General features: G+C 35.7%; 2 protein-coding genes across 5 annotated transcripts in view; one reads left to right on the plus strand and one right to left on the minus strand.

The window, feature by feature from the left end:
• Nucleotides 1-13,717, minus strand: part of LOC129246372 (protein FAM13A) — a 205,071-nt gene that overhangs the window by 56,484 nt on the left and 134,870 nt on the right. The window lies entirely within an intron of this gene.
• LOC129244117 (putative uncharacterized transmembrane protein DDB_G0281883) lies at nucleotides 10,675-11,441 on the plus strand. Its single transcript, XM_054881732.1, has 2 exons — nucleotides 10,675-10,918; nucleotides 11,194-11,441. The coding sequence occupies exons 1-2, from the start codon at nucleotides 10,675-10,677 to the stop codon at nucleotides 11,439-11,441; spliced, it is 492 nt and encodes a 163-aa protein (XP_054737707.1).

Raw genomic sequence — 13,717 nt, forward strand, 5'->3', positions numbered from 1 at the left:
TGTAAAAGACTTCGTATACTTAGGAATCAGCATTAACACCTATAATAATGTCAGCCTTGAAATCCAACGTAGAATCTCTCTTGCCAACTCGACGTCTTTCTTGCCAACAAGTGCTACTTTGGACTAAGTAGGCAATTGAGCAGTAAAGTCCTCTCTCGACAAACAAAACTAACACTCTACAAGGCTCTCATCATACCCCTCCTAACGTATGGCGCAGAAGCGTGGACGATGACAACATCCGATGAATCGACACTTGGAGTGTTCGAGAGAAAGATTCTGCGGCTACGTTGGCTGGGTCATGTCGTCCGAATGGATACAAACGCTCCGGCTTTAAAAGTATTCGATGCGGTACCAGCTGGTGGTAGCAGAGGAAGAGGAAGGCCTCCTTTACGTTGGAAAGATCAGGTAGAGAAGGATTGGCTTCACTTGGTGTGTCCAATTGGCGGCAGTTAGCACGAGAAAGAAACGACTGGCGCGTTTTGTTAAATTCGACCAAAATGGCGTAAGCGGTTATAGCGCCAGCTACGAAGAAGAAGATCAAAGAGGATAATTCAAAATTTCTATTTATTATTCTTTCATTCTTTTTTGGTCAAACGCAAAGCTATTAGCGATTTTATAGCCAACATCTTAGTATCACAGTGAAGTTCGCTTTGAATCTGTTTGAATTATCAGTTTAACACCAGCGAAATTAATCGCTTCCACACACTTCATAAGAATTGGACCTGAAATGGCAAGTTTTCGGATAAAGATCATGAAATGCTCCAACTTCCACGTGCGATTTGACTCTCTTTGAATTGAAGCTCTTACGGTTGTGATAATTTCGTTATTTACAGATGATTAACGATTTTTTATGACCGAAAATGGATGGTATTGATCTGGACAACGCCCTAATTTTCAACAAGAAGGCGCTACGTGTCACACAAGCAACGAAACCATTGATCTTTTACGGGAAAAGTTTCCGATTATCTCTCGAAAAGGTGATCCCGATTGGCCACCGAGATCTTGTGATTTAACACCTTGTGACTTTTTTCTTTGGGGCCACGTGAAAAAGAAGGTCCACGCCAACAGCCCAGAGTCGATTCAAGACCTCAAAGATGGAATTCGTGAGGCGATCGAGGACATAGGGCAGCTACTTTGCAATTGGGTTGTGGAAAATTTCATGAAAAGGATATTGTCCTGTAAGCGTGGCCGTGGTGGTCATTTGCCTGATTTTATTGTCTACTATTAACGGCACACCTCCCTCTTTATAATGAAATAAATATCCGATCGTTTATATTAAAAAGTAGCATTTTCTTTGAATATGAAAATAACACCTCTTATTAGATAAGCCTATATATATTTCAAAGGATTCCCGTTTGGCTGATTGCTCTCCTATAGGTCAGAAACCAGTTATCACTACCGTGAGTCTGCTGGCATCCTTTCGTTTCATATTTGTCAATGTTGACGTTTGTTTGTGGGTAGGTAGGTGGGCCATAACGCAAGATTTCCTCCTTCCAAATAAAAAACCCTTTATTAAGTATTATTTTTTTGGTTCCCCAAGAACAGGCAATTATTTTTTGAACTGTTACTAATGCCAACTCCAAGTTTTGGTAAGAGTAGCGCAAATTTCATATTCTGACTGATGTACGCACTGAATGCTATAGCGTCCACGATCATCCAGATGAACACTTCAGTAAAGATGACGTGAATGAAAAATTCCCAAATTAGCGGTACTACCGGGATTGTAATTTTTCAACGTAGTGACAGCTACGGTACACTAGGTCAAATTTTACAGCTACAATAACGAAAATATTAAATCCCGACTGTGAGACTACCATTTTGGAACATAATGAATGCTACGGTGACATAGATCAAGTTTTTCACTAATGATGACGCGACAAAAATAGCTTTCACGGCGATCGCGATCAAATTTTTCAGCAAGAATAAAGCCAATCCCGAAAATTCACGGTACGTCGGAATAGCCTTTGTAAAACCCCCAATTTCGAGGATTTGTAGGTCCGGAATCTAACGCACTGCAATAAATGCCTTATTTCAACAGATTTCTGTTTGGTGAAGGGAAAGAGAGAACAGGAGCGATGAACAAAATTTCTCATACAATTACAAAAAATTATAATTACGAAACTTCCTCTGAAATTATCACATCCGTTATACGTTTTCTTATCTAAAATGTATACTCACACAAAATATTATATGAATTTGCAAATATTTGCTATGATGAAGATTACGGAAATTAGCAAAAATGTGAGTAAAAATGAAAAAGCTTCTATTTTTATCCCTTTATATTTGGTAACTGGCCAGTTTATCTTAGTAGCTGGCAAAATTCTTTATAAAATTCTAAAAATAGCGTACTTTGTACGCACACTTCAAAAAATTCTGATAAATCGGAACATCAAAACGTGGCTTTAGTGCTACTTCGGGAGCACCAAAGTGGTACTTCAGCCATTCCACGCTAATTGTATAAATTTCTTTTTGTTTAATTTTTTCAATGCCCACTTATTCGAATTGTGATAAAAATAATATTTAATTAGTCTGTTTATATGTTTGCTAGCATATATTTTTCGCAATAGATTGCTTTTATACAAATTTAGCTACAATAATAGAAGACTTTAATTGAGTTATTTAGGTCGCGCCAAATTTATCAAAAAAATACACTGTTTAATTAACAGATAAGCAATAATTTAATAAACTCATTTGCTGCAGATTAAAGAACGCCGAATAATCACAGTATGCTTCTACGTGTTTACCTAGCATTTGGAATTTGAACTGTAGACTTGTTTTTGGGTTTGGCAAGTAAAATAGCATCTGTACCGTGCAAGAAATTTAGTTTATGACTAGACATTTATACAAGGAGCACTTGTTCCCTTGAAAAAAGCTCTAAAAATTTAAAAGCAATCGAAAGTATTCGAAAGATGCCATTTGATTTCATTACACAATTTCTGTGGGGCGCCGTTAGAGTTAACTACAAAGATGCGCTTCAAGAGTTCAAGTGCGAAATCGAATGGATCGACACAAGACAAGCAGCATTTAATAAATGTAAGTTCCAAGGCGGCTTCTGTCAATGGTGCCCTGACGCGACTTCTCCCTAATATAGGAGGGCCCCAGGGAAACCGCTGACTCTATAATTCTTTATGCAGCACCAATCTGGGCGGGGACCAAAAAGTCTAACCTACGGGAAGTCACCCAGACATACAGGCAAGGCGCGCTGCGTGTAACTTGCGCGTATAGAACGGTGTCTGATGATCTAATCTGCGTTATAGCTAGAAAGATACCTCTAAACCTCTTGGCAGATGAAATCTTTTGGCTCTATAACAGACAGGGAACGCGGCCCACACCAGGAGAAAAAGCAGCGGAGCGACTGCTGACAATAGGCCGGTGGCAGCCGCGGTTGGATGAGTCACAAAGCGGACGTTGGACCTACAAACTCATACCACGTTTTGATGAGTGGTTATGAGTAAACATGGAGACACCGACTATCACATTTCGCGGTTGCTTAGGGGACTTGGCTATTTTCAGGAATACCTGCACCATTTTAAGCTGACAGACAGCCCTTTCTGTCCAAACTGCCTGAATACTGACGAAAACGCAGAACACGTCATGTTTCATTGCGACCGCTTTAGAGAGGAACGAGCTATCCTGGAGCAAGCCCTGGGCCATGAATCGGCCTCCAGCACCCTCATATGTGCGCAATCAGCGGTAAGTGGGAGGCAACGCAAACGTTTGCAGGTAAGATTATGACGCGACTTCGCCATATTGATTGGGAACGCAAAGCGATGCAGCAACAGAGAAGGCGGACAGTTTCTGACGAACCGACAACAAGCACAGACGTTTGCGTAAAGCACTCAATACAGTATCGTACAGAAGACAAGACGGTAGTGAGTTAAGATAACACTACTGCAAGTTTTCCGAAGTCTTCTTTACTTTGGAACCACCTATAAACACAGTGTGAGTAATTGGGACTATCGACGGTGTATAGCCTTCATATGCCTACAGGAGAGTAACCTGAACGCAGGTACCTCTTGTGTCTTCGGACAAAAACGCGGCTCTACCCAGAAGTTATACTTTTGTGGTCCCAGGGAAGAATTAGCCGAGGTGGAGGATTGTGATAGTATTTGTGGGAGCGCGACCCACAAACTATTGGTGTGACGGCACCTTTGAGATGTTTCTGCCATTTTGATTTCAACCTCCTTTAAAAAAAAAAAAACAAAAATTGCGAAATCGAAATTCACTAAAAAGTATTCATACGACTTTATTTATAATTAAGACCAGACGAACCGTCCCGTATTTGCAACACAAAACAGTGAGCTTAGCGCTTGCGCAAAATAGACAAATGACAAAAAAAATGAAGTTGCATCACAAGAAAAATTCCCACGATCCCACAATGGTGTTTGTCATTAGACACACTACTCACACCGCTGAATTTTTACTCTCGCCAGATCGTCGAATTCCCACATAATTTGTATGCAACTTGCAAGCAGCTCGCAGAGAAAAAGAAAATTTATTAAGCAATGTACAAAAACAAACCAAAGCTGATAAAACAAAATTAATTCAAAACATGATTTCAAATATTTTTTTGAACTTTGCATGAAACTAACGAATGCCATTTAAATTCAATGTTGCTGCGCAAGCGCAAACCCCAACAATTAAATACTCAACAAGTTTAGCAGCAATGCAATTGAGACTGATAAAATGCTATAAAATATGTGTCTAGCAACTTCACATTGCTACTCAAACATATGTCTGATATGATACAAATTTTTAATATTCCTTATTTGTGACGAAATTCTATTTTTTTTCTGTATCATTCGATTCATTCCGAATTCAAAATAAGGAAAAAAATCAAAAACTAAAAGCAAGCATTTGAACTTCAACACAAAAACAAATAAAAACACAACAACTTCACCTATTTATTTTTATTTTTGCTTATGAATGTTGTTTAGGCGAAAAATATTGTTTATTATTTACAACCACAAATAAGTAATTGACTGCAGGTAAGCTAAAAACCTTCAAATCAAAGTACAATGCAAAATAGTTTAATGAAATAGAGGCACATATAAATACCTACATTCAAACTTTCATACGTCCATACACACATACATACATAGTATTATATACATATGTTACTTCCGATATTTTTAAATGACTGCCCCCCCAAATGATTATTCGAACTTTTACAAACATTTCTAAACTTTGCACCTGAGCGATTCTAAATGATCCAAGTATTTTGGACCTTGCAGCAACTTTTTCTAAAATGGAATATAATAACTAAACTGAAAAACCTAAGAAAATATAATTTTGAGATTTATTCAATGTTGTAAATTTTGGTACAGAGAATTTTAAAGTCAAATATTTTCGGTTTCTTTTTTAAATAAATATCTTGCACTTTTTTAATGTTTTAGAATAAAATATACTTAAACATTTTTTTTGTTGTAAAAAGAAAATTTTGTAAAAACAGTTTCTAAGAATTTTGTAAAAAGAATTTGAAAAAAAAATTGTAAAAATTTTGTAAAAAAGAGGCACCAAGGCATTCATGAAAATTTCCAAACGTAAGAGCTAGAACTTAGCTCAAATCGGTCAACTCTACTCAGTGAATTGGTAAAAAATCTCTTTATGCTCAAGCAAGCCTTGGATTGCAGGCCAACAATACATGAATCATGGAGTCGCCTTGTGAGGTAACTAGAGAAGTCCGGTCCCACATGTATCTCGACCGACCTTCCACTTATTCCGTAGCAGGCATCAGGTATTTAGGCGTCCGCCGTAGCCAAATAGGTTGGTGCGTGACTACCATTCGGAATTCACAGAGAGAACGTAGGTTCGCATCTCGGTGAAACACCAAAATTAAGAAAAACATTTTTCTAATAGCGATCCCCCTCGGGAGACAATGGCAACCCTCCGAGTGTATTTCTGCCATGAAAAAGCTCCTCATAAAAATATCTGCCATTCGGAGTCGGCTTAAACCTGTAGGTTCCTCCATTTGTGGAACAACATCAAGACGCACACCTCAAATAGGAGGAGAAGCTCGGCTAAAAACCCAAAAAGGGTGCAAGCGCCAATTATATATATATATTATATATGTGTATCATCACCAGGCACTGCACAATAAGAACACATGGGAAGCGCAGAAGTTTTGCCTCTAATGACTGCTGTTGCCGCTGCCAAAATGAGGAGGAAATGGAGCGTATTGGTCAATTGGTCTCAGCTTTTCATTCTTTGTGGCTGTGTGCCAGACTTAGCCTTCGCAGCGAACCACAAAATTTACTTTTGAAAAACAAAAAAAACTTATTTTGTTTGTCCAAATTAGAAAAGAACACCTCCGTCTGATTTTCTTCTTATTTTTATATCAATAGCTTAGGCTATACTCAGTGATCTCTGCAATTTCCATAATGGGATTGCCATTAGTTTTTCAGTGAAAAATACCGTGCATCTGCTTGCTAATGTACGTAGCGACGCTTCGATCGATATGGGTTCAATATATGAGTGCGTATGTATGCTGCGGCATAGCTAGCAGTAGTTTTCTAAGCGGACTCAGTGAAAAGGCTGCATATCTATCCAAGTATTTTGGAGATTTATTTAATGCTGAAAATGTCGGTAAGGAGTTATGCATTCCCTGATTTTTATGATAAAAGGTACTTAAAAAAAAATGTTAGAAAAAAAACAGTTTTTATTCAAAATATTAGAGAAAACTGTTTGTTTTTTTTTTTGCATTTTTGAAAAAAATCCCTCTCAGATTTCTTTCTGAGTTTTTTAGTGACAGATTTGACTACTATTAGTAATTCATCAGAAGTTTAATAATAAGTTTTGCTTGATCAGAAGCAAGCAAAACGGACTTTATAAAATTTCATCGGATTCGCTTTAGAGTTAGTAGGCCTCTTCTATTCGCCACTTCTCTGATCGGCTCACTGGAGGAAACATTTTTATGTGAAAGCAACAATAAAGTTATCAAGCAAGATTCACCACTAGCAAGTATGGTTATGGCATATAATCACTTTTTTACCGACAAATGTGATTTTAGGTAGATTTGTTTATTTATACCAGTTGCTTCTAGCGCTTGGTGAAAAGAAGAGGCCTAGTATTATATTTAAGCGAATTGGCGACGTTTAGACTTCTGTCAAACTACACTCTTGATTGGTTTAATTCTTACTTAAATTAAAATAAAAAATTTATATTGAATTAAATTATAAAAATCTATAAACATATATTCGAAAACATGGCTAGTTTTCCAGACGAAAACGAATGCATGCCGCAGTCAGTGAAAATTGAACCATCTGAAACGGTGCCACCGCGCGAACCAGCTCCGTATATTTGAACGAGGCGGCATGCATTGCTTCGAAAAAAAATAAAATAAAAATATCAAACACCAAGAAGACAGGTTTTCATTAATACACAGCTTGTTGTATTTTATTATCGACTCGCCCATAATAAAAATGTCTACACTTCGTTAAATAATTACAGCACTAAGACTTAGTGACAAGTTTTGACAATTTATTTGTTTCTTATTAAATTTTAATATTTTTTTTTTATGAAAATATAGTTTATTCTCCTACAAAAACCATATATAAGTACATCCAAGTTTCACACATTGTGCATTTTACACTTTTCTCATCAGAATTTGTAGAAAAGTTTCGTGTATGCACTTTTATCACCCATTAAATTTCGGTACAATAAAGGGCAAGTTTCAAGTGGCTTTTGGCAATTTTTTTTTTGGCGGTTTTACGCGTTTGCTCCACATAACAAACGCTCGACATTTTTTCAAACGGATGAAATTAACGCGATTTTTGAAGCACTCCAACTTGTACTTAATTCGAAATTCAATGGGCTATAAAATTACGTACAACAATTTGTTTTTTTTTTTTTTTTTTTTTTTTTTTTTTTTTAATTTTGATTAAGCAGCGTGAAATTTTGCTGATAATTTTAATACTTATTTTTTATTTAATTATCACAAAGTGTGATGCTTAGATTTATATGGCTTTCGTTGGAAAACTAACTTTATTTCATAAAAGTTTGTTAAAATTATTTAAGAAGAAATGAATTGCTTAATAAGCCCTAGTGCTGCAGTTATTTAACGAAGTGTACGAATGTAATACTAAAACAACTTCGCTGAATTATTTACATTTTATGTACAGGGCACTAACCTGCATATTTAGTTAGCTTTTTCAACAATAAAAAAAACCCCCAGACATGTAAAAAACTTATAAAGACTTGACACCGGTTCTAGTGCTTGTGCTAGTACGAAACCACGGGAAATCCTCCTTGCAAATAGACACTCATTTTCCATGTAGCATTAGAGAAGCTTTACGCTACATGCGCCATTAAATATCGATAAATGTAGACGGCGACAAGTGGAATAACTTAAATCCGACAAGGACTTAAAAGATTAAAAGTATGAATATAATATGCATTGTAACATTTCAAGTACGTGCAAGGAAATCGAAGTAAATTTAAAAACCAGATACGTACACTTGTGCGCACTTAATTAAGTCACTTTACATTTTTACAGTATTCCCAATATTTTGCATGCCAAATTCTTTTCGGTAATTTTTTATAAAATGGAAAGTAGTGCATAAAATACTTCTTATACATCAAAGTTTCAAGCTTTGTAAGAGATCCACAAAAATTGAACAAAAACTTTCCAACACTTGCGTTATATGGATGAAAATTTTAAACACCGTGTGTTGAAGCTCTATTAGCTAAAGGGTGTTTTTTTTAGAGGTTAGGTTTTCAAGTTGGCACTACTTTTTTCGTAGATGGTCTTTTTGACAGCTGTCACTTGATTTATGCTCTGTTTGGTTTGCCATTTCATAATGAATAGACTTACACCTGAACAACGTTTGCAAATCGTGCAAATTTATTACGAAAATAATGGTTCGGTTCGCGCGACGCATAGAAGAAAATTTTGTTCAGCGATGAAGCTCACTTTTGGTGAGCATTTGGAGTGAACATAATCCACAAGCCATTGCTGAGACGCCGTTATATCCTCAAAAAGTCACTGTTTGGTGTGCTCTATGGGCAGAGGGAATCATTGGTCCATATTTCTTTAAAAATGAAGCCGGCCATAATGTTACAGTCAATGGAGAGCGCTATAGAGCCATGATTAATGACTTTTTCGTGCCTGAATTGGACGATGTTGATGTGGTTCCAACAAGACGGCGCTACATGCCATACAGCCAACGCAACAATCGATTTATTGAAGGAAACTTTTGGTGAGCGCATTATCTCGCGCCGTGGACCTGTGGCGTGGCCTCCAAGATCGTGCGATATAACACCGCTGGACTATTTCTTGTGGGGCTATGTGAAGTCGCTTGTCTACGCAGATAAGCCCGAGACGATTGACGTCTTGGAAGAGAATATTCGGCGCGTTATTGCTGACATACGGCCCCAATTGCTGCAAAAAGTGATCGAAAATTGGGCCTCTCGGCTGGAATTTATTCGAGCCAGCCGCGGCGGCCACTTGCCCGAAATCATTTTTAAAACATAATGGCAAACCCTTATCTTTATAATAAAGCTAAATTCTTGGCCATAACATTAAATTATATACGTTTTATTTCATCTTGAAAACCTAACCTCTAAAAAAAACACCCTTTATAATAAAGTAACAGGCTCTAGATGTTTGGTGTTTGGTTCGCCTAACTGCTCAAGGCATAATGCTTCATTCTATCTTTACAGTGACCCCGAGTGGAATGAATCAGCTTTTTGAGGGAAAAAATAACTTCCACACTCCACTCTCTCTAAGCTGAATAAAAAAACATTACAACCACATTAAATTAAATTTCTTTTCACAACATAAAGCATACAAAATTGTCTGCTACTTACCAATCTCATTTTCACTATCTTTAAAGTAAATTTATGTGTAGATGTATTCATTATTCACTGAGATTTGAACAAAATATTATATAAAGATATTTTATATTTTCCGATGGCATATCTCAATATCAGAATGTTCACCAAAATCTCACAAAAACACGTAATCGATTTTCCGGTTCACTAAAATCCACACACTTACAGTTGCTCTCGCTACATCCGCATCATGACAGCTACTAAATAAAATGTCGCCTTGGCAAAGACAAACAGAACCAAGGAAAGCAACAACGCCGGCAAACAGGACTCTCTTGGTTTGAGATAATTATATGCCGGCTGCACAACTACTATCTTAACTATCTTTTGAAGTGCCCTCTTCCCTCAGCTATTTATATGTATTTTATAGCTGCCCTAGTTTTGCTGCATATAATAACTACAGGAAAGGCATTTCGGAAAGCACAAAGAAGGAATAAAATATTGGGTTGAGTTACTAAGGTCAATATTTAACGGCACGTGTCACTCAGTCTCCAAAATGCGGAATTTATTTTGATTATGTGTGACTACACCTTTGCTGCTCTGAGTATGTCAAATGTGAGAATTAAATTTTTAGTAGTTGGTGTATTTGGAGGAAGGATACGCACAGCTCGCGAAGTGCATAAAAACAGTGTTAAATTAGGTTTTAGGAAGGCTATACCACTCTCTGACACAATGACACAAATGTCGATAATTGAATGAAAAGATATTAACCTCAAATATATCGAGAATAAAAAATTACGTTAATCTTAATATGAATATGAATTGGAGTACGAAAATTAATATTACTAATAGCATGAATAGGAATGTGAATATGAGTATGAATATAAATATGATATAAGTAAGGAAATGAGTATGAATATGAGTATGACTACGAATATGGGTAGGAGTACTAATATGAGTATGAGTACGAATATGAGTATCAGTACTAATATGAGTATGAGTACGAATATGAGTATGAGTACGAATATGAGTATGAGTGCGAATATGAGTATGAGTGCGAATATGGGTATGAGTACGAATATGAGTGCGAATATGGGTATGAGTACGAACAAGAGTATGAATACGCATATGAGTATGAATACGAATATAAGTAAGAGTACGAATATGAATATGAGTGTGAATATGAATACAAAAATGAATATGAATATGAGTATGAATATGAATATAAGAATGAATATGAATATGCGTATGAGTACGAATAAGAGTAAGAGTACGAATATGAGTAAGAGTAAGAGTACGAATATGAATATGAGTAAGAGTAAGAGTACGAATATGAATATGAGTAAGAGTACGAATATGAATATGAGTAAGAGTACGAATATGTATATGAGTATGAATATGAATATAAAAATAAACATGAATAAGAGTATGAATATGATTATAAGAATGAATATGAATATGAGTATGAGTACGAATATGAGTATGAGTACGATTATGAGTATGAGCATGAATATGATTATGAGGACGAATATGAGTATGGGTACGAATATGAGTATGAGTACGAATATGAGTATAAGTACGAATATGAGTATGACTATGAGTATGAATATGAACATAAGAATAAATATGAATATGAGTATCAATATGAGTATGAGTACGAATATGAGTATTAGTATGAGTATGAGTACGAATATGAGTATGAGATTGAGTACGAATATAAAAATGAACATGAATATGAGCATGAATATGAATATAAGAATGAATATGAATGAGTATGAATATGCGTATGAGTACGAATAAGAGTAAGAGTACGAATATGAGTAAGAGTACGAATATGAATATGAATAAGAGTACGAATATGAATATAAAAATAAACATGAATAAGAGTATGAATATGAATATAAGAATGAATATGAATATGAGTATGAGTACGAATATGAGTATGAGTACGATTATGAGTATGAGCATGAATATGATTATGAGGACGAATATGAGTATGGGTACGAATATGAGTATGAGTACGAATATGAGTATGAGTATGAGTATGAATACGAATATGAGTATGAGATTGAGTACGAATACGAGTATGAAATTGAGTACGAATATGAATATGAGTACGAGTATTAATATAAGAACGATACGAATATGAGTATGGATGTGAAGACATTAAAAATTCTCATAAAAATCTCATTATGGAGCTACGAACACTTGTGTTGCAAAATTAGTCTCGGAATGTGTTTATTCCAACTACACCGTTTGAGCAAACTACTTTTTTATTAGTAAATTAAAGAGCTGCCAATGCGAAAGTAAGGATTTTTGATTGTAGGTCAATACTTTGAAAATCTACTGATCAGTTAAATCAGGTTTCTCCGCAGAGTAATTTTCACTCAAACACCAATTGAACTCAAGTTACTTTTTCACGGCTTTGGGTTGTTTTTTTTATCGCATTGTTAAATGTTTAACACTTCAAAACGCACCTGAGCATTGAGTTCCGTTGCGAACAAATTTTGGAATAGAAAAAAGAAATAATGTTAGCAAACAAACAGAATATTTAAAAGTAAGTAGAAAAAAGAAAAAACAAATTGCTCTATCCAAATCACAAATCAAATCAATTCATTGGATAAAAAGAAAACTACTCGTACAATTCAATCGTGTTGACGTAGTCAGGCATACAGTAGGTCAATAAGGAACGATTTTTTTCCCAATGGCATAATAACTGACTTTATTATCTACATACTTTGCAGTTATCAGTTAAGGCGTAATGAAGGTTAACGAGTATTATTCATGTAGTTGTTTATTTTTATTTTGAATACCTTTGCCTGAGAGACACTCAATGCTACTGAAACGTGGCAAAACTGATTTCAATGACTTAAATTTTTTACCCACTTCAGAAAAGTAAGATATGAACTCATCGATAAATTGTTTGTTCCGCTTTTAATGTTTTGCACTCGAGTAGGAATTGTTAATACTAGGTTGACTATTATGAGAGGAGAGAAGGAAGTTAACCTGAGTTTTGCTTGAGCTCGGGCATTTATACATTGAGCTATGGTCTAGAATATAGAACATTGGTGTACACGCAAGAGTCATCCGGCTTTGAAGTATAGATAAGTATTCATTTCCATTCACTGAAATTTAGAGAGTTTAAAACAATCTCGAACCCGTAAATATACTGACTATATAAAAAGGAATAAACGCGAAGCAGTACTGGTGTTAAATGCATTAAAAGCGTACCAGTTCGGTGCAAATAGTTTTTTCTACAGGGTAAATAATCGCTGTCAATTTGTAGAAACCTTCCCTTACGCCGACGCGTCGTTACTCGGACTTTTTGGCAATTTGTCAAATTGGAATATTCAACAATGTAATACCCGTAATGTGCGAGTGTAGAGATGTATATATGTAATATTTAATTATGTATAAGTGTAAATGTGTGAATGTGTACATATGAGAATGTAGAAGTTGAATATCAACGGTATCCAAGTAATGTAGAGTGAACAAAAAATTAAAAATAAATACGAACAGAGACCGTTTCCGTTTTTGGAAATCGGTAAAAAGCAAACGAGTTTATTGTAATTCTCTGTTGAGTGGAAAATCACCAGCTAGAAAATGATACTATCGATTGGCATTCGGTTCGTTTGTAATAATTGTTACAAAATACTTATATTCATTTTTACCTATAAGACGAATGGCATGTAAAGATATACGCGCACACATACCCTTACAAGTGTATTTACATCTATGGTATTTGAGTATTGAAAAATGTTAGCTGTACAAATTTTGATGAGCATCGATAAAACAAGTAGATTTCTTTCCAAATGAACTGGGGGATGCAACCGCCCACTATGTGTGTATTTTGTTAGCATTTTATTTTCTTTGCATTTTTTGCTGCTATTGGCAGGCATGTGGCAAGCCGCACAATCACGTGAAGCCCCTGAGGTGTGCATAAATCGCA

Source organism: Anastrepha obliqua, chromosome 4 (genome assembly GCF_027943255.1).
Source record: "Anastrepha obliqua isolate idAnaObli1 chromosome 4, idAnaObli1_1.0, whole genome shotgun sequence".
NCBI lineage: Eukaryota > Metazoa > Arthropoda > Insecta > Diptera > Tephritidae > Anastrepha > Anastrepha obliqua.